The sequence below is a fragment of the Osmerus eperlanus genome, chromosome 17 (genome assembly GCF_963692335.1).
Source record: "Osmerus eperlanus chromosome 17, fOsmEpe2.1, whole genome shotgun sequence".
Taxonomy (NCBI): domain Eukaryota; kingdom Metazoa; phylum Chordata; class Actinopteri; order Osmeriformes; family Osmeridae; genus Osmerus; species Osmerus eperlanus.
Genome location: NC_085034.1, coordinates 5,358,403 through 5,378,826, shown reverse-complemented (window position 1 = coordinate 5,378,826; position 20,424 = coordinate 5,358,403). Strand labels below are relative to the sequence as shown.

Below are 20,424 nucleotides of genomic sequence, written 5' to 3'. Positions count from 1 at the left end.
CAACTGCAGGCTGCTTTAGAGAGGGGTTGATACAGGGTAAAATCTGAGCTAAATATGGTACAAAACACGTTATATAACAAGTTGTTCTTAGGCTGAGTAACATCATTACCTCATTGTGTTGTTTGGAGTGGGCTCTGTAGTACAGACAGAATGCAACTGGTCTGGCTCTACATTCTCATCCTAGACTGTAGAGTTAGCTTTTCGTGACCTCTGCTCTGCAATTTGTTTCTACTTTGCAAATTTGAAATGAATCAGTTTCTTATGTGGAAAAAGGGGTGCTGGCACTACATTCTGTAAGCTTCACTTGAAATGTTAATGTTCCGAGGATCTTCCAAACCGAGACAGCACATGGGGTCAGAGTGAGTAAGTGGAGTTTAATCCGTTTGGTCTGAAGGGAAGGCAGAGAGGAAGGGGATGGGAAAACTCATCATAAAACCAGAGTTAGGAATGATCTGTGTCTCAGGGGATTCGTTCCTTAATCAATGGCATCAATCTTTTAACGTGTGAGAGGACCTTTAAACGTGTTAAAAACCGTTGGACCACCGGTACTGGAAAATCACCGAAAAGATTTGACCGAGAACTTCCTTTAATTTGCCTGTTTAAAAGTAGAAGGATTCAAAGAAGCTTTTATACACACACACACACACACATTTACTGACGTCCACTCTCCCACTCAAACTCCCACACATGTGCCCACTCTCTTCCAGCAAGGCACAATGGAAATAGTCGACTTTCTTGCCCTGGTTTTACTTCAAGACAAGCACAGTTTTAAAACACACTTCAAATGCAATCAGACCTCTGAATAATCATACAGTGCTGCTGCAGAACATTAAATATGAATTTGTAAGTGAGATATTTAAATTATGGTGTACAAATATTCATTTCTTAGATATGAATTCACAAATTCACATATTGATTCAAACATTACCTTTACCATATAAACGCCTTCTGGACAAAATACTTTTAGGTAAAGCGGACATGCTTTGAATGGAACGTGGTGATGTTGTTTCACTGAGAGAGTAAGTGTGATCTAAAATGTCAGGCTAACTGAATAAACTAGCGACCCTCTGACACAAGGGGCCCCAAAAACCTCAAACACCTCCCCAGCATACCTGTTACTGCGTTGCTCTGATACGATCACGGTAGTAGGGCAGGATATGAGGCGACAATGGGGATGAGCTGGTATGGTCAGAAGTTGGAACAACAACTGAGACAACAAATAATTGAATGTGTTACAGAATGAATGTGCATGGACTGAATGTAGGCTGGTATGAAAATGAGGCACCACCAAACAAACCGATCCGTGTGTCCTTTCACAAAGGAGAAGTTTAGATTTCACAAAGAAAACAATTTGAGGGTAAAAAAAAGTTTTGCAGCGATGAACCATTTGCTATGTAACTTACATATCAACCACTTCATGGTTGGGATTAGTGAAACGGTACTGAAAAACCATTTGTTCAACAAATGATGATCTGAAACAGATAAACACAACCTCTACAGGTGAACACCTCCCACTGGTAATTTGCAAGTATATTGTCATATATTTTTCATTTTTTCAAGGGGTAGTTTCTCTGTCTGTCTGTCTGTCTGTCTGTCACACACACATACACGAGCGTGCACACACACACGAGCGTGCATACACACACACACACGAGTGTGCACACACACACACTTAGCACCAAGATGGAACCTGAAGCTAAATCATGGGGACAAGTGAGAAGCGTGGGAGACAATGCATGAGGCAGGGAACACAACAGTCAGCAACTTCACTCCAACCACCTTCTCTCTGATTGAACATCTTCCCAAACACATGCGCACACACACATACACAAAGACACATGAACACACAAACACACACACACTGTACACACAAGTATTGTACTTTTTAAATGGTCAGCGTTGACATTAATTTAAATATTACATTGGTACATACATATATTCCTATTCATCCACTACAATATCTTATCTTTTCCCTTGACACACTATGGTCATTCCATGTCCAGCTCTGAGATCTGGAAAATTCAGAATGAAGCATTCTAAAATGGCACGCTTTTGCTAGCTCATTCGATGCTATATTGGTCACACACACATGCAGGCACACGCACACACATACACACACACACAAAAACACCCAGACCCACACACACGTGAACACACACTAGCTTGTCCTTTACATCAGTCTGCCTAAAGATCCACTGGGCAGGGAGGCGGCGTCTCCTAGCAACTGGTGCTCAGCCTAAACAGCCAACAGGCCCAGAGTTTAACAGAGATGAGAAGCACTCTGGCACAGCTCTGTGGCAGGGTGGATAAATGGACAGTAAGTGGTTGGAGCTTAGTATTTAATTGTTTCAGGAAAACATAGTTTAAAATGGATGAAGTGAAACGCCACAAGGAGCAGAATTATACAATACGTAAAGCAACGCTGTGAGTGGAAGGTGTGTTTGTCACGTCTATAGCTCGGATGGAGTCTTGATTTCGTTTTTTCGATTGTTTGTAACGGCACAACACACTGATTGGAAGAACTTTCTTGATCTCAACAACACAAATTCTGTGACCTAACACACGAGTCCACCGAGAAGATCTAAACACTCCTTTGAGGTAATAAAACAACACAATCAATCAGCCATCAAGTCTCTATCAGCTCTGTATCTCCAAATCAATCTCTCTCACTTCCTCCTGCCCCAATCTATCAAATTAACTACTTCATAGATCCAGCTTGCTTGTTTCTTTAGTTGTAGCCCTTAACACCAGGGGCATATATTTTGGGGACAAGTATAGCTCAGTGATGGAGCAGTTGGCTGCAGATCAAAGTTACAGGTTCAAATCGCCTGTGTGCCTCTTTGGGGAAAAAATTCAAAACACACGTTCTTGTGTTTTCTATGCACATTAAAATGTGGAAGGCCCCTAAGTGTTTACCCTTGGGGAACACTCAAATACACAGGAAGGGGTGAAATGATTAGGATTCTCAGCAAGTCTCAGAAACTCTCCTCAATTTACCGTCCACCTCTCCATCCTTTCTTCCTGGCATCATCTCCAGTCAGAGTACTCAGGAAGGACAATGCTGTAGTGTGCTCCAAAGTGTATCCGCGGAGTTGTTTTAGAAGGAGCTTTCTCTGGCATGCAGATGAACAAGAGACAGGGGGAAATGAGATTAGTTGCTGCTTATAACATTTCAAAGGATGCTCTTTTGGGGGTTGAATCCAGTCTAAGGTGTTAGAGAGAGGAAAGGGGCATCAATCTCATTGGGATTCTGGACTGCAGAGCACAACTCTCTCTAGAGTTTTTTGGGGCTTTTACCCAGGTTGAAATAACTTCCATGTCCTTCAGCCGTCCATTCAGCTGGGCCTTAATGAACTCTCCTCTCCCCACAGTGCCTCTCTCAGGACTTGTTTTGGTCTGTGATTTACCTGTGACAATACAAGTCTTCGGCACACAACAAACGCAGACGGCTGCCATGTGATTCACTTCCTCCAGGCTGGAAGGCGGCCCGGTTGGGTGACTCTGAGAGGAGTCATAGCGATGAGATAGGTATGCCCCCGTCGAAATGAAAGGAGTTAGAATACTGTCCGACATCCATCTGCTTAGTAACAACACTTAAACAATACTCCTTCAAAAGGGAAGGACAGAAATGACAATGTACATATGTCATCCTGGGTACACACTGTGTATGTGGGGCTGACTGGGCTGTATCATAAACAGACAAAACAAAGTTTAGCAAACATACAGTGCACTGCCATTGTAAAAATGTACACTTGTAGTTGTTATTCCAGGTGATGGTATGCCCCATCCTGTATGATGTCTTTCATCCACAGTGCAGTCCCACATTTCCTGTAGGCCCACTACTTTATGAGTGTTTATACAACATGGAGACAGACTTCAAGCATTGCATGCGTGCGATTAGGAAACAAACAATGTCAAATTGTAAGTGTCATGCATCAGGCATCCTCTCTCTGCCTGTGTTAGATGTGCCCAGTTAGCCATCGCGCCATGTTGGCAGCCAGTGGCCCCCGTCGGGTGACGGAGAGCAGGGAAGGCCTCCAGGCGTGCCCCCTCTGCCCTCCCCTCCCTCCGTCTGCCCTCCTCATGCCTCCTCCCTCATTGAAACCCTGCCAGCACAGGCACCCAGCTGGTGGTTTGGCACCTGTCCCTTCCCACGCCCCACAGAACAGAACTTGGGATGATCATTTAAGCTTACGGGCAAAAAGAGAGGTCTGTGTGTATGTATGTGTGTGTGTGTGTGTGTGTAGGAGGAGGATTTTGTGTGTGTGTCTGTGTGTGTGGTGTGTGTGTGTGTGTGTGTGTGTGTGTCTGTGTGTGTGTGTGTGTGTGTGTGTGTGTCTGTGTGTGTGTGTGGTGTGTGTGTGTGTGTGTGTGTGTGTGTGTAGGAGGAGGATTTTGTGTGTGTGTCTGTGTGTGTGTGGTGTGTGTGTGTGTGTGTGTGTGGTGTGTGTGTGTGTGTGTGTGTGTGTGTGTGTGTAGGAGGAGGATTTTGTGTGTGTGTCTGTGTGTGTGTGGTGTGTGTGTGTGTGTGTGTGTGTGTGTGTGTGTGTGTATGTGTGTGTGTGTGTGTGTGTGTGTGTGTGTGTGTGTGTGTGTGTGTGTGTGTGTGTGTAGGAGGAGGATTTTGTGTGTGTGTCTGTGTGTGTGTGGTGTGTGTGTGTGTGTGTGTGTGTGTGTGTGTATGTGTGTGTGTGTGTGTGTGTGTGTGTATGGTGGTTGCTCCGGGGGACAGGGAGATCACACCAGGCACCCAGACTTCTCTGTCTTGTTCTGATATAACTGTCCACGTGTAACTAACCAGAGACTATGAAGATACAGGAACAGGACACTCCTCAAGGGAAACATGGCAATTCATACAATTCTGCCTTCATCTTAGCTTTGTTCAGAGCACCTGGAAGAAATTAGGGAAAAAAATCATAACAATCAGCCAACTTCTGAAACATTTACCTCTCTGGGTAAACTTACATAGAAATTCTTAGACATTCTGCTAAGAAATAGAACGTGTGATTCACACTTTGTAAACATGTCAGGAACATGCATACATATTTACACTCTCTTGAGGTTAATTATATTATAATGTATTACAACACATTGACTGTAAATCGAGTCTCATCGCAGTTCACATTCAAATGGAATGAAAAGACGATCACAAATGTTGACATAAATTATGTGTTGCTACTGAATGGCTCATTATGTCAATGGTGATTACTCTATCTAATTTGATGGGTTGAAATTGACAGTTATTGCAAATAAATAGCAATCGCAATGGTAACCAAGGGATCCACTGGTTCCTCGAGCTAGAATCTGTCATTACAATTGTTTGCTTCCTGTAATTAATAACTCTTGAATGTGAATTAGGTTCCACAAGCCACATAATGTGTTGAGGTAAAATAGAGGCGACTGACTGGTGGTCGTAATGAAGTTACATATTCTAAAGAGCCACTGAGAAACATGACACTATCATTAAAAATAAGAATGTTATTTATCCCGAGCTAAAGGCTACACATTCTTGATCATTCTTGATAATATAAAATAATAATCGAGTGGATCTGTTTTTCTGAAACTCATTCATGTACACTACATAGCGACAACACATAATTAACAACCCCACTAAAAGTGTGGTGTGATTCTGTACGTTGAATGAATGCCCAATGAATCAAGCCAAGCTTCATCTGTTCACAAAGATCTAGATGGATGTATACATGAACAAACTATATGACTGCTGCAATCTGAAAAAAATCTGCAATTAATCACTGCATCAATAACACACAAACAACACCACTCCCTTGACGTCCCATGACAGCCACAAACAATTTATTTAAAACAAACAAAGGAGGCGCATGCTATCAGATAAATATTGAAAAACATGAATTATTGTGTTTAGTACTTACAATGTACATAAAATCTATGTGGGCTCAAACTCAATTTCCCCAGGGTTGAGCTTTGCAGTGTCATTTCTAAGCCAGTCCCATTCAGATTTTCATTGATTAAGGCATCTGCTTGTTTGTGTAGTGGTGGAAGCAGAGACAAATTGTCCTAGCTTTCCAGGGTCAGGAATTTGACATTCACTTGACAAATCTAGTGGTTTAGCTGCTCTCACAAGGATTCAAGTATTGTTTTATGCAATAATCTGCTTGTTTGAGTACATTAAAATATTTGCCAGGTTCTCTTCTTTGTACACATTGTTCATGACATGATTAACTAGACTGGAGACAGGACAAACGAGCATTGTTTTGGAACAGGAGCTGCGCCTGTTTGCAGGAACATTTGTTGTTTGTTTACTAAATTTCTCTGAAAACCCTTCACAGTATTTAACACCTGAACACAACTGAGCACAAGATAAACTACCTCCGACATACAGTAGGACTGCATATTACTTCAACTAGAAGGGAGAACGCTGACATGTACTGTCCAATTCAGTATATTTTTCTCATCTGTGTGGCCTTTTACATTTGGCACAAACACAGCGTTTTACTGGGCCTCACTGTTGACACTCACCCTGAAAAGGCAACCCATCTTTACATCCCAAAACTGCACAGCACCACCTGCTTTTGTGTGTGTGTGTGTGTGTATGTGACTTTGTGCATTTGTGTGGATTGTGAGAGGGAACGAGAAGTGTTACAGCAGAGAAACCAGTGTGTGTGTGAGTGTGTGTGTGTGTGTGTTTGTGTGTGTGTCTGTATTGCTTGTTAAAATCCTCACATCAGAGCAAGATGTCCGGGGACTTAATTACCTACCACACAGGCCCTTATCTGCTGTAATAGGGCCCTAATTGGTGGAGACAAAACACTGACACTACCATGGGCACGAGGACCTCAGCTGGGTGCTACGGACAAGGACAGTATGATGATTTATGTATCCTTTTCTTCTTTCTCTTTTTTATCCTTCTGACAAGCGTAGATTCTGACAGCTACCGTGGAGGGTGGAGGGGTCCAGCCACACTGTGTTGGTTGTCTCACTTCGAAATGTTTACTTTGAGGAGAGAGGGAAACCCTGCTTCTGTCTCCACGCTCGAGGGCTTTGGTCCACGCTCATCCTTTTATGGAAAAGAAAAGGAAAGAGAGATAGTCAGAGAGAGACAGAGAGGGAGGGGTGACAAAGAGAGTGATGGGTAGAGAGAAGCAGAGAGAGAGGGAGAGATGAAGTGAGAGCGAGAGAGGAGAGAGAGAGAGAGAGAGAGAGAGAGAGAGAGAGAGAGAGAGAGAGAGAGAGAGAGAGAGAGAGAGAGAGAGAGAGAGAGAGAGGGAGGGAGGGAGGGAGGGAGGGAGGGAGGGAGGGAGGGAGGGAGGGAGGGAGGGAGGGAGGGAGAAAGAGATGACGTAACCCTTTCCCGGGGCCCTGCCGCTTCTGTTCACTAGAGTTGTTATTCTTGTCCACAGAACCTCCATGGGTAGTTAGGAAGAGGCTGAGCAGAGACAGATCCTCCCCAGGGATGAGGGGATGCCTGGGGAGAGAGCGAGTGGTAAGGGGGAAGGGATGGCCTCCACTTGACTGTGCAGGGTTCCAAGGAGGTTGTGTAAAACAGCGGGGGTACAGTTCACATCTCTGAGAGGGGGGGGGGGAGAGTAACTAAAATGGCACTGAATCGATTTTATTGTATGTAAGAATTGCACTGGGATTCCCAATTCCACTGCTTCACATGGAACTTCCAGGATGTAGGAAATCTGTTTGATTTTACCCACAACAACTTTACTTGATCCTTACTTTTTCCTGCATTGCATCATATACAAAGCAGTCCCCAGACACGAGTATGTGCAAAGTTTAGCTGATTACAGAAAAGCTTGCCATCTACTGGAGAAGAACTAAACTGGTGATTTATACTGTAGCGCCATCAGCTGGCCACCACTGTAACAACAGGCCAGTTTTCACCACTGCTTTGTGGTGGGACTGAAGACAGACAAACCCAATTGAGAATCTAGAATACTGGAATTATTGAAGATTCTAAATCATCTCTCAAGGAGGTTGTACACTGGGCATGAATGTTTTAAAGGTTTATTTAACTATCTTAATGTAACTGGGAGGGTAAAAGTCGGCCAAGTGTAACATTTTTCATTCAGATGATTGCAAGCTATCAAAATATGTGACCTTGTGTGCGCAGGTATCAAAAAATGTTACCTATTGTGCCCAGGTCTAGCTGATAAGCCAAATATATTTTTTTCAAGTATTGTGTGTGAATGTGTTCTTATGCTCTGGATTGAGGAATTTGCTTATTTTCCATGGAATTGTCACCAGAAATCTCATCACCTCTACAACTTAATTCTACAACCTTGGGGTGTTGTAGACATGAAGGACCCTCAAGAATGACCAAACATGTCAAATGAAAATACAAAGCCTCTGTTCAAAGCCGTCGTGTTGCCTGCTGTGTGAAGGAATGTTAACTAGATGGTGACTGAAATGGACAGACACAGTTTGCCATGCACAAAGAGAGATGGCAAGTACATACACATTCTAACAGTTTCCCGCCAACTCTTTCACTTGTGATAAAACACTGAGTTTTCTTTTTTGCTGTGGCTGGGAAAAGTTCCCACAAAGGTTATACTTCAAGACCCCTGGTCAGTCAACAAGACTGTGTGAGGACAGAGAGAAATAGTTCAGTACTGGCACTAGTTACTGTTCAGTCCACCCATGTCACATTTATCAACTTATTTCATCCCTATCTTACAGTTGGCCTTTAGTCTAATAAATGAATCAGCCTTTGGTGTGTGTTAAACTGATGTTTTATAGATAACTTAGATAAAAAAAATTTTTAGGACAGCACATTTCGAAATTTTCTTGAAGGCCATCTGTCATCATTACAGCTGCCTCAACAAGACACAGCAACCCTCAACTCATGCTACATTCTTTGTATCAAGCTGTGCAGACACACACCACACACACACAACAGATACAGACACACTGCACACACATTTAGCACAATACAGTATACACACAGTACAATACAGCACAGCAAAGCTGTGACCCTAAACTGCCTTAATTAGTTGTGTTTTCGAAGCTCGGAAGACTGTTGGCTTTGTTTTCTGCTTGTGCAGGATAGTTAAGTTGCCGTGGTTACTGTGGCGTTTTGTTAGAGCCAATGGGGAGATCAGAACAAGCCAGTTAGCTCAGAGCAGAGGGCCCTCTGAAGGGGAAGGGGTACAATGATCCAGACACTCTCTTTCTCTCTCACCACTCTATGTAGCTGGTCAGACTTTTACATGAGGAGTCAACAGAATTGGTTGAAGGACTTTCAAAGCTTAGGAACATAAGGGAATGCGTACTATATGTAGGAAGGAAGGTGGATACTTCTTGGAACTAGATGTTTGAAGCTGAGAAGTCGTCAGTGGAATTCCAACCTTTCCCGCTGTGAAACGTATTTCTACAGGTCACGTCATCCAGTGCCTGGATCTTCCTGGTGTCAGTCTACGATCTGAGAGAGAGGTGTTTTTCCATCCACACACCGTCTGAGAGATGGATGGATCCGCGGTGACAGGAAAGGGGGATGAGGCGAACGTGAAGGAGAAGAAAGCGGAGGAGGTGGTGCACCTGAGGAGAACGATCGGCCTGCTTCCTGCCGTGTCCTTCATCATTGGTACAGTGGTCGGCAGTGGCATCTTCATCGCACCCAAAGGAGTCCTGATGAACAGTGGCAGTGTGGGGTTGTCCCTCCTGGTCTGGGGACTGTGTGGGGTCCTCTCCACATTCGGTAAGAACAACACCTCATTGGTCAGTTAAGAACAACACCTCATTGGTCAGTTATGAACAACACCTCAGTTGGTCCGTTTTCACTGTTTCCCTGCATGGTAGAATCATTCACATGCCAGGCTGGGGAAAGAGAGTTGATGTTTTACTGGGAGCAGGCATGAAACTCTACAAACAACACGTTGGCTTATAAGGGGAATCACAATCCCAAGAACAGCACATGTCATATGGGATCCATAAGCATACAGTGTGTGTTCAATTTAGCCATTTAAATGCAACATATAGAAACATTCTTTGTCTGAGGTGCCCTGTGCTATGCTGAGCTGGGGACTACTTTCACCAAGTCGGGGGGCCACTACACCTACCTCCTGGAGACCTTGGGGCCCTTACCCGCCTTCCTTCGACTCTGGGCAGAGTTCCTGTTCATCAGGTCAGTCAGAAGCAACAGAGCTTCCTGATGTGAACTTTTAGACGGCTTTCTTAAAGGCATTGTTAGTGCTCCACAGGTCTCTTGGCATTGCGTCTCACTGTCTGGTACCCTGATCACCTGTGTGTGTGCCGGCGTGCCAGGCCCGCGGTGGCGTCCTACGTGTCTCTGGCGTTCGGGCGCTACGTGGTGGAGCCCTTCTTCGCCCCCTGTGCCGCTCCGACAGCGCTGATCCAGCTGGTCAGCATCCTCGGAGTCAGTAAGTGGCTTTTCTTGTTCTGCTGGTGTTTTGGACTTTCCTTGAGGGATTTATCGGGCTTCCCTGTGTCCCTGTAGCGTTTGTGGTGGCAGTAAACTGCTGGAGCGTGACCTTGGCCACTCGAACACAGGTCACATTGACCTTGGTCAAGATGTTTGCCCTGGTCCTCATCATCGTCCCTGGAATCATAGCATTAGGGAGAGGTACATTCATGTAGTCTTGAAGTTCAAACTTAAAACCGGTAGCAAAGGCCGGTAGCAAATAAATAGTTCTTGATAGCGATGGTTATCAGATTATATTTCTCTTCTCCTCCTCGCTCCAGGTCAGACTGAAAACTTCCAGAATGGCTTTGAGGTTGACACGATAACCCTGGATAAGCTTCCATTGGCTTTCTATTCAGGGCTCTATGCCTATGGTGGCTGGTATGCAAAACACCTGTACATCTCGGGACATTGCTGTCTATTACGAACTGCACAGTTAGTTTAAGCTTGCTTTCTGTTTCTGTCTACCTCCGCAGGTTCTATTTGAATTTTGTCACAGAAGAGGTCATTAACCCGAATAAGTATGTATCAAATAAATGATCACTTCACCATGCTTTATCACGAGAATCCGATGGTCATTGTTTGCTCGCTGTCACCTCAGAAACATCCCGTTGGCCATCATCTGCTCCATGGTGACAGTGACGGTGTGCTACGTGCTGGTGAACGTGGCCTACTACACCACGATGACTGCAGATGAGCTGCTGGTGTCTGAAGCAGTGGCGGTGGTCAGTGCAGTAGCCGGAACACACGTCAACCACAACAAGCCCAGTCACGGTCTTTGAGCGATCGTAGTGTGTCACCAGTCATGGTCTGTGAGCGGTCATGGTCTATGACCAGTTACGGTCGGTGACCAGTCATGGTTAGTCACTAATCATGGTTGGTGACCAGTCAGGGCTTGCGACCTTAACAACCGTATCTGTGTTCTTCTCCCCGTAGACATTTGCCAACCGTGCTCTCCAGGGCATGGCCTCTGTGGTGCCTGTGCTTGTGGCTGTGTCCTGCCTAGGAGCGCTCAATGGTGGCTTCTTTGGAGCACCCAGGTAAGGGAGCATACTTCCAATACTGTAATTACAGCTACAACATCCGGTGCCTAAATGAAACAGATGACATTTCTGGTTGTCTGTCTCCCTGACTGCCCATTGTCTGCCTAAACCCCAGGATGCTGTTTGTTGGGGCCAGAGAAGGCCACTGGCCTGTACTGTTCTCTATGATCCACATCCGTAGACAGACACCACTACCTGCCGTGTTGCTGCTGGTACGGTACTTTCCGACTGTTGATGTCACTAATCGACCCAGTGCAATTAGTCTCATTGGCTTTTGTGACCCTAGGTGACAGGACTGAGATTGTTGTGTTGTCCCCATCCTCTTTCGACACAGTACCCCTTGGTTATCGTGATGGTGGCCAGAGGAGAGATCTTCCAGCTCATCAACTTTGCCTCCTTCTCCCGTTGGTTCTTCATCGCCTTGGCAACCATGGGAATGCTCATCCATCGCTACCGCTTCCCACACCACCCAAGACCCTTTAAGGTTGCTATGGCGACAGCTAATGTCCGCTTTCCTTGACGTCAGTCCTTTGAGGTTGAAATGTCCTCCTAAATTCATAATTGTATATACCGTAATTGTAGAAATATTATCCAGACTCTTCTCTAACAGACGCTAAAGCGATTGCATGTTCAGATGAACACATATTGAAGCGTTTTCCTATTCCTCTGCATGTTTCCTCTAGGTGCCCCTGGTCATTGCAGTGACCTTCACTGTGGTGTGCTTCTTCATCGTGGGGCTGTCCCTGTACTCAGACCCCTGGAACACAGGGTGCAGCTGTGCCCTCACCTTGTCAGGGGTCCCTGTCTACTACCTGACCATCCACAGCTCACGTCTACCCCCAAGACTGAGGCGCACCTACAGTGAGTCACCAAGCACTTCTCCATCACCAGTCATGTTTACAGTACTTTATCCCTAAAATACCACTTTATGATTTTTACTCTGAAAAACTATTGAACTATCTGAGCTTACCGCTGTGAGACCACTTCTTTATTTGAATTGAACTTCATTTTATCCAACACTGAGGTGAGAGCTTTGTGTGGTAACAAGGCTTGTGCTTGTCTATTCTGTGTAGACTACTGCAGCAAACAGCTCCAGATCCTACTAGAGGTGGCTCAGCAGGAGGTGAAGACCTACTGAACATCCTGACCCCACCTCCCTTCACACACACGGCCTGCTGCTCCTATCCCATATTCAAGTCATATTCAAGTACTAGGACCCATAACAAACTCGCTGTTCAACTACGATAAAAGGAACAATAAACAAATACAGCAACTTTCCCCCCCCCCCCAAGTACAGTAACTGGCTCATGTTTCGAAATGGAGTAAATGTGTCTTTCAATGCATGCAAAGAAACGGATTCATCGGATTTATGTAATACCATCTAGTGAAAGTTCTTTAAGTTGCACCTCCTCAAATCTTGTCAAAACAATAAGCAGAGACAAACCATCTTCTTGTAATTTATATCAGATCATTCAAATTGCATTGACATAAAAAGGTAATACAACAGGTTTGCTTTGCTACAATATGATCTGATATGGTATGAACCTTTTCTAGACCTTTCCAAATGGTGAACTCGTAATAGAATACAATTTAATGACAGACAGAATGTAAAAAGGATTGAAGTTGACCAAAGTTGACATTTGTACTTTTTCTGTAATTTGTCATGTTCTGATAACTACAGTGATTAAAAAGGGAAGTTTTGAAAACAGAAAACCTTCTGAACAATATTCCCAAGAGCAGCACTTTTCAAACTTTCAGAACAATCACCCAAAAACAAAGAAACTAGCTTTAAAAAGGTCCAAGACGAGAAACGCAAGTTGAGCATTAACATTTGCTCCAGTTGACATTATCTGACACAACTGTCAAAAACTGTGTTTATTGCTAAGTTTACAAAAGTCTTGTGGCGTGTTATTTTACACCCAAAATCAGACATGCCTGAACACCTTTACAGAACCACCAGAAAGTACAGAAGCTGTAAAGCTATTGATCACCCTTGAGCTCCTTAAGCATTTTAGTTATAATTTCCCATACAAGTATACTGCACCTCATCAAACACTTTCAATGTCAAAAAATCTAATTTACTCCTTCCTATGTACCACTACACATGAAAAGACAGTTCAACCACCTCTAGCAGGCCACTCTAATATGCTTAGATCATTTGTTACAAAACATGGCCACTGATTAGGCATAAATACAAACGGTCTTGTCATACCAATAATGTCTAATGTCTACAAAAGTGCACTGAAGTTGTTGACATACTGACAAATTAGAAAATTGTGTGAATCAATAACACTAGGAAGATACTTATTTGGACAAAGTTGGTGTTGGTTACTTATTGCTTTCCAATTCTTTGTTACTTCCCTACCGTCTGCAGATCTAAACCTAAAGACACTTTCAAGTGATTCATTTAAATGGATACTATTCATAAGCAGAGGAATTCAGGAACCCCATTCTAGCATGGTATTGTAAGCTCTTACTGGGTGACTGGATAATCCATTTAATCCATTGACATTTTCAAGAGCTAAAAACTTTACAAATGTGCAAACCAAACATACATATTATATATACACATCTCTATTTTCTACATGTTCCATCACAACTAGGCTGCAGTGAAATATATTTAACATACATGTAGCTTGGGTTTAAAAGAAGGACACAGAGAGGAAAAGCTGGCAGTTAGTGTCAAAGGCAACCAAAGACAATGGGAAAGTGGGAAGACGATATGTGAGCAGCTTGAATAAGGACTTGGGACTATGCAGCCTGCTTTCATCACCCAACGGGACAGCTGTGAAAATGATCAGAGAGGAGGCTCCTTGAGTTCAGGGATGAGCTGGGACCAGCTGATGTTCCCCATCCCCAGGTCATCATCCTCCAGGCCAGAAAAGCTGATGTCCACCAAGATCTTGCTCAGGCTATCGTTCATCGTGTCCAGGACCAGACCCTCTGTCAGGGAGTGGTTAGCCAGGGGTGTTCCCCCCACCTGGAGCTCTCTGGAGCAGCCCTGGAGCCGCTGGGGGGAGTAGGAGGGACCCCCCGCCATCGAGGAGGAGCGGGCTGACGTCAGCAGCTCGCGGGGGGAGTTGAAGAGGGGAAGCTCCTTGAAGGGTGTGCTGCTGAAACTGAAGGGCGTGAAGTCGTGGTGCTGCGGGGTGAGGCTCGGCCCCCCGGGTGTGCGGATGGGGCTGAAGTCCAGCACGCCACGGCTCTCCTTCCCCAGAGGGGTCACCTTCCAGGGCTCTGGCAGCACAGGGGGCTTGCTGGGGGTGGAGGAGGCTGGGTGGCTGCTTTTGATGGGGGTCTTGAAGGAGTACTGCCTGAAGGGGCTGTCCGGGTCGGGCCGTTGGTCCTGCTCGGCATCGCGGGTGTCCTGGAAGGTAGAGGCCGAGGCGTCGGAGGCCAAGCCCGAGTCAAAGAAGGTGCTGTTTGGGAAGAACAGAACAGGCTCCTCGATGGAGGGGAGGACCAGGCGTTGCTTGCGCCGTGAGCTACTGGTTTCTCGTCTGGCAGCGGCTGGCTGGATGCTCCTGGGGGTCTCTTTATTCAGGGGTACACACACCTGCTCCTCCTTCACCTCCTCAAGAGTGGAGCAAAACATGATTGTGGGAGTCTCGCTGTGTGTAACCTGTCAAACATATCAAACATGTATAGGGTTATACGGTGTAGACACACACACACGTACTGTTCGGAAACACAAACACGCTTTCTCTCTTACCTTGGGAGCAATACGGACCCTCTTTCCCCCCAAGGACCTGCATTTCTGTGGGGGGGCCGGCATGGAGAGCTGGGTACTGGAGGACAGGTAGAGGGAGGGGGTGATGGGCAGCTGGATGGGGACCAGGTAGGAGTCAGTCCGAGGGAGAAGGGGTTTCATCCTCCTCTCTGAGCGAGTTGAGCGCAGGAAGAGAAAAGGTTATGTCCTTTTCTACATTCCAGAAATGTTGCAATCTTCCAGCTGTTTTGCCCCCCTCCTTCCCATTATGCACAAATCCCCATTCCACTCACCAGAGGCACCGGCTGTTTTCTTGATTTCAGGACCCAATCTCTTCTGCTGCTGCCAAGACAAAAAGGAAGAATCATGAACTTCCCGTCCTTAATTTGTTCTCAAAGGCCCCTTTCTCTTCACAGGCAGCATGGGATAGCCAAGCATAAGCTAGCCTGAGTAACAGTGCATGTTACTGCTGGCTATATACTGTCGCATACTGACTCAATAGATGGTCAAGCTTGGGGAAGTGTCTGCCTGCCTCTTTTTCTGTCTGCATCTCACATCATCTGCTCCTGAAACAAAACTGCTACATCAGATAGAAAAGACTAGATTGGGTTGGGGGGGGTCTCCCGTCTGACTGTCCTGTCCTCCCTGGCTCTGCAAGGCTGTTCCAGAAGGAAACTAAAAGGTAAAACCATCTTACTTGTTGGTCAAAGACCTGCATGGCCTGAGAGGAGAGGGAGGCGGCAGAGTCACCATCAGGCTGGGTGGCAGAATGGGGATGAGAGAAAGATGGAAGCGGAACAGTTAATAACAAGCAGTTAACGTTATAGCTACGAAAGAAAAAAAAAGTCTGGATTCACAGTCAAACACGACTCAAGTACAGATACACTTGCTCAGAGAGACTTTGTAGAGTTGTGATTTGTGTTGTGCTATGCCATGTGTTAACATCTCCTGCCCCCATGCCTACTTTGTAGACCTGGTCCAGAGTCAGACATCGGTTGGCCTCTGGTCGGATGGTCCAGTAGGACACCTTGCCATCTTGTGTTGTTTCACGGATGAACATGTCATGGAGGGAGAGGTTGTGGCGAATGGAATTCTGGTACAAAAGTAAAAGAGGATTTAAAAGGATGACAATCTCATGCCAACAAACTGCTTTGTTTTCTAATATTGCATCTAGATCTGATTTCCTCAACAAACTAAACTATATATATATATATATATATATATAATTTATAGTGAAATCATTTGAATTTACCTTCCAGCCTGGCTTGGCCACAAATCTAAAGAAGGGGAAGTGGTCTTCGATCCAGGTGTAGATCTCTTTCAGGGTCATCCTTCTATTCCTTTTACTGTTGATGGCAAACTGGATCATGGCCATGTAGGAGTAGGGAGGTCTTTCTGAAAGGGGATCCTTCACGACAACACTCTCTGTCTCTACTTGTCTGCTCTGTGGCTGCTGTAGAACAAAACAAAAAAAACACCTCAACAACCTCCTTAAATATACACTTGACAGAATCTAGGTAAATGTATATGTTTAATAGCCGCCTGCTATTTTGTTCATTTGCTTCTCTGTAGAGCTAAACAACTGCAGCAAGTTAAATGGTTTCAAGGATGTTTGTAGTAGAATATTACACTTAAGTGCCATACATGACGGGCTGTCAAGACAAACAGGACAATGTTGGCAGTACACCCTGGAATGTGTGTGGCAAACAACAAAAACATCTGGGAAGCATATTTGAGTACAGGCTGTTGACATGTTCCCAGTGACAGACACTACAGTGACGAACAGCAACACACCTGGACAATTTGAGCACAGGCATCCTGGTTCTCCTTATCAGCCGGCTTCTTGGCTGAATCAGGGCCAAGACCATCTGTACTCATTCTGCCCAGCCATTGGATGTTAGTCAGGCTGTCATCAAGTGGACTGCAATCAAGGTCCTTGTTTACTGAAATATAGGAAAAGATAAATATCAAGCACAAATTGGCGATTTGACACTGAGCTAATTCCAATACCTGTATTTGCATAGGACATGGAGGAATCGAATTGAATAAAGATCAAAAACCTTTTTTTACATACATGGTTTAATTGTAGTCAAAGGCTTAGTATCCAGAAGGGAGTCAATGGCTGCTTCTTCCTCTGTCCGTGTGTCGAGAAGACCCAAACTAGTCCTGGTAGTGCACAACCCACCATCCAAGTTAGCTTGACAGAACGACTCTGGCCCATCATCTAGACTGCCACTCAGTAGAATGAACTTATTTGGTCCATGAGAGCCACACTCCTTCCCTTTAGCAGTGAGTGCTCTGATGACACCCTGAAGGTCCGCAGTTTTGGGAATGACGACAACTTGGGTGTCAGACATCGTAGGATGGTCCATGATGCGGATGCCATCAGGAAAGCACTGACCACCTGAAGGCTGGGACGGTTCCTTGTGTTTAAGTCCATCAGGTCCATCATGTGAGGGCAAAGGATTATTTTGCTGGAAAGGCAGCTTCCTCCTTTTTAGGATCAAGGGTCTTCTTGGGCTCTCTCTCATTCTGCTCGAATCACAGACACTGGCCCTTTGAGCTACAGAAATGGCAGTTAGGTGGTAAACGTATCGTAACTAGATAGCAAAGACGGAGTAAAAAAATGGGTTAGTTGGCTAGCTACATAGCTGAATTGGCGGTGTACCAGTTTACAGAGATGATAACTATATAGCTAGCTATCGACGTTGGCAACAAAAGCTAACGTTGGCTATTTTGTAGCTAGGCTAGCTACTTTTAAAGTGGATGAGCTACAGTAGCTGGAAATATCCGCCTTTCAAAAGTCAGCTTGGTTCTGATGCATTGTCTTCTAGAACACGTTGCCGTTGGTCAGCTAGTTCTCGAAGACACAAAAAAACATTCTAAAATAGCCAATAAAGCAACGTTATCTCTGATTGACTGCAGTATGTTGCTTGTTGTTAGCTTGGTTAGCCGGACTTCTAACATGGCTAGCAGCCTTGCTAGATAGCTAGTGCTACATTTGTTAACTGACTATCATGAAAATGAACGTACGAGTCAAACCTTCATATTAAGATGATGAAACTGTTGACCAACCTAGCTAGTACTTTTTGTTTGTTGGATATCTGCTCCATGCACGTCATGAAATTTTGATACAATCTGATAATAATATGAGATGTAAGTGTTATCGCTAGTTGAGAAAGTGAAAAGCATATCGTCTCTCTTTATGAAGGTGATTTTGAATTTTGGCGCAGTACGAGTAATTCCGGTCACGTGGTTTTCCATGACCCATGAAGGTCCACCCGTTTTATAAACCACATCAGCCTGAATGGGTGGAGGTTTTCCCTTTGAGCCAATAGACTCGCTTAAAATGAAGAATCCCGCCTAAGAGAGACATTACAACTCACAAAACAATTACTTTTAGCCGGGTTGGGCAATGGGCATACTCAATTTGGAGCTAATCTCTCGGAGATCACTATAACTCGGAAAACATAATTTCGTAAACCTAAAGGACTATTAACAAGTAGCCTGCCTGTCACACTGTTATGTTCATTTATTTATTCAAGTACGCTGTCTTTATATCAAGGTATGTCGGTTATTTGAACAAATGCAAGCTAGCAAGCCAATACACTTTCTCTAATCTCTTGCTTGCCAGCAAACAGATTGATCAAATTCCACTTGTTTTTGTCCCTGGCCGTGGACACTAGTCTGTGTGATCATGATGGACACTGCTTAAGCACCGACAACAAGCTAGTATGCATCAAGATGTGTGTTAATCGATGTGTACAATTCTCGTTTAACAATTTTGTCTGGATCTCTACAGGTCGAAAGCAATGACATCCAATGCCCCGACCCCGTAAATCACGAAAAAAGTCATTGTTGAAGTCGCCCCTGTTATTTTTGGAGCCACCACTTGATGGAGCCAGATACTATGATGTACCTCAAGTCCAGGCAGCACTCAATCCCAAATCGTTTGCGTCAGAGGAGGAACGACAGAGCAACACGGCACTTACTTCTTGGGTAATTTTGTCTATGATGGAAGTCATGTTAAAAAAACTGGAAATCAACTAACATTATACATAAAGTCTTTACAGTTCCAGACTCCAGTAATGCTCTTTCTTGTCTCTCAGTATCTTGTCTGCTTATTTTCATAATTTTTCAGGTGAGCCCACAGTTTGATCAAGTGCAGATTTCTGCAGTCCCACCAAGGCGAGGGAGGAAGGCCAAACCAGCAACAAGTATGCTGGACAGGAGTAGTCAATTGTCTAGGAAATCTAGCGTTTGCAAGTTCCCTTCCTTGTCCTTCGAAAATAAGACTACATCCCAGGATCACCAACAAAAGCATGCACCTGGAAATAAGAAAAAAAACACAGAGACTGTCGTTGGGGGCAGAGTGGTTCAACAGACCTCACGACAAGTCCAAAAGTCACTTCCGGACACTGAGACACCTAAATGTCGACCCTTTCTTAGGAAAAGGACCACTAAGGGGTCAAGTTTGTCTAGATACATGACACATGGAATTGCATCTACCTCCTGTAGAGGCTTAGAGGACCAAATAAATCCAGCTGATCACATTACTGCTAAGCAACAAAACAACCCCTCATGTTCTTCTATGACTCCTGGATCAGAAAACAGATACACCCCCAGTATGAGCAATGTTTTCACTCCACCTGATATAGAGACTCCAGAATTACACCAAGGAGGCCACAGTGGTCCCTCCACCGCCTTTCTGGATCTCCTAATACACCCATCCCAGCCAGCAACTCCTCTGCACAGACAGACCCTTGAGACTTTGGTGGGAGACACCCCAGAGAGGGAATATGGAGTGAAGGTGACATGGAGGAGGAGGCAAGGACTAATGAAGCTGCTGAAGGAGCGAGGTAAACTTTCCACCTCAGAAACTCTAATTAGTATCTAAAGTGGAAGCATTAAACATTTTCAACTTGTCAGTGTTGTTGTGTTATGGTTGATGGGCTAGTAATAATGATGCATGATGAATGAACTGTCATTAAATACATGGTTAATTAGAAGGGGAGTGCTGCTTTCTGCATATACCACCTATAGACCTACCGTGCTTAAAAAAAATACTATTTTACTATTCTATTTTCTTTATTTTTTCTAAACTTTTTGTGGAGGTAGTCCACTGACCAAAGGAAACAGATTGGTTTGCAATAAAAGTAAATACATGTGTGTGTGTTATGAATCATTGTAAATCGTGTTGATACGCATTTATTTGTCTACAATGTTATAAAATAATTTTAGATAAGTGTACCGCAGCCCGACAATGT

The 20,424-nt window shown here is 44.6% G+C and overlaps 3 protein-coding genes across 6 annotated transcripts; 2 read left to right on the top strand and 1 right to left on the bottom strand.

Moving 5' to 3' along the window:
- Positions 1-3,388: 3,388 nt before the first annotated feature.
- On the top strand, positions 3,389-13,229 carry si:ch73-352p4.8 (cystine/glutamate transporter). Its single transcript, XM_062483140.1, has 13 exons — positions 3,389-3,528; positions 9,362-9,682; positions 9,982-10,108; positions 10,249-10,364; positions 10,442-10,567; positions 10,687-10,786; positions 10,882-10,926; positions 11,007-11,130; positions 11,342-11,445; positions 11,564-11,660; positions 11,783-11,932; positions 12,132-12,309; positions 12,522-13,229. Exons 2-13 carry the CDS (start codon positions 9,448-9,450, stop codon positions 12,584-12,586), a joined length of 1,467 nt encoding a protein of 488 aa, XP_062339124.1. The 5' UTR covers positions 3,389-3,528; positions 9,362-9,447; the 3' UTR covers positions 12,587-13,229.
- foxm1 (forkhead box M1) lies at positions 12,893-18,453 on the bottom strand. Of its 4 annotated transcripts, none has more exons than XM_062483138.1 (9): positions 18,200-18,446; positions 17,232-17,720; positions 16,952-17,100; positions 16,410-16,610; positions 16,122-16,250; positions 15,855-15,914; positions 15,451-15,499; positions 15,161-15,327; positions 12,893-15,070 (listed from the first exon to the last, which is right to left on the bottom strand). In XM_062483138.1, the coding sequence occupies exons 2-9, from the start codon at positions 17,686-17,688 to the stop codon at positions 14,246-14,248; spliced, it is 2,037 nt and encodes a 678-aa protein (XP_062339122.1). In that variant the 5' UTR covers positions 17,689-17,720; positions 18,200-18,446; the 3' UTR covers positions 12,893-14,245. The 4 variants fall into 4 exon arrangements, with proteins under 4 accessions (XP_062339122.1, XP_062339121.1, XP_062339123.1 ...); XM_062483137.1 differs by having other exon boundaries at positions 18,233-18,444; XM_062483139.1 differs by having other exon boundaries at positions 15,451-15,496; positions 17,232-18,453.
- Positions 18,454-18,516: 63 nt separating this feature from the next.
- Positions 18,517-20,325, top strand: rhno1 (RAD9-HUS1-RAD1 interacting nuclear orphan 1). The gene is made up of 3 exons (XM_062483141.1): positions 18,517-18,722; positions 18,960-19,156; positions 19,299-20,325. Exons 2-3 carry the CDS (start codon positions 18,980-18,982, stop codon positions 20,052-20,054), a joined length of 933 nt encoding a protein of 310 aa, XP_062339125.1. The 5' UTR covers positions 18,517-18,722; positions 18,960-18,979; the 3' UTR covers positions 20,055-20,325.
- The last annotated feature ends 99 nt before the right edge of the window (positions 20,326-20,424 follow it).

Bases quoted from the DNA above. Each gene is read 5' to 3' on its own strand.
- si:ch73-352p4.8 (XM_062483140.1), top strand. From the start codon at position 9,448: ATGGATGGATCCGCGGTGACAGGAAAGGGGGATGAGGCGAACGTGAAG. The intron at 10,927-11,006 runs GTATGTATCAAA...CTGTCACCTCAG, and splicing joins GAGGTCATTAACCCGAATAA to AAACATCCCGTTGGCCATCA. The intron at 11,933-12,131 runs GTTGCTATGGCG...TGTTTCCTCTAG, and splicing joins ACCACCCAAGACCCTTTAAG to GTGCCCCTGGTCATTGCAGT.
- foxm1 (XM_062483138.1), bottom strand. From the start codon at position 17,688: ATGAGAGAGAGCCCAAGAAGACCCTTGATCCTAAAAAGGAGGAAGCTG. The intron at 16,611-16,951 runs GTGTGTTGCTGT...TTTGTTCTACAG, and splicing joins CCTGTGCTCAAATTGTCCAG to CAGCCACAGAGCAGACAAGT. The intron at 15,328-15,450 runs GTGAGTGGAATG...CAACTCGCTCAG, and splicing joins GAAAACAGCCGGTGCCTCTG to AGAGGAGGATGAAACCCCTT.
- rhno1 (XM_062483141.1), top strand. From the start codon at position 18,980: ATGCCCCGACCCCGTAAATCACGAAAAAAGTCATTGTTGAAGTCGCCC. The intron at 19,157-19,298 runs GTAATTTTGTCT...ATAATTTTTCAG, and splicing joins ACACGGCACTTACTTCTTGG to GTGAGCCCACAGTTTGATCA.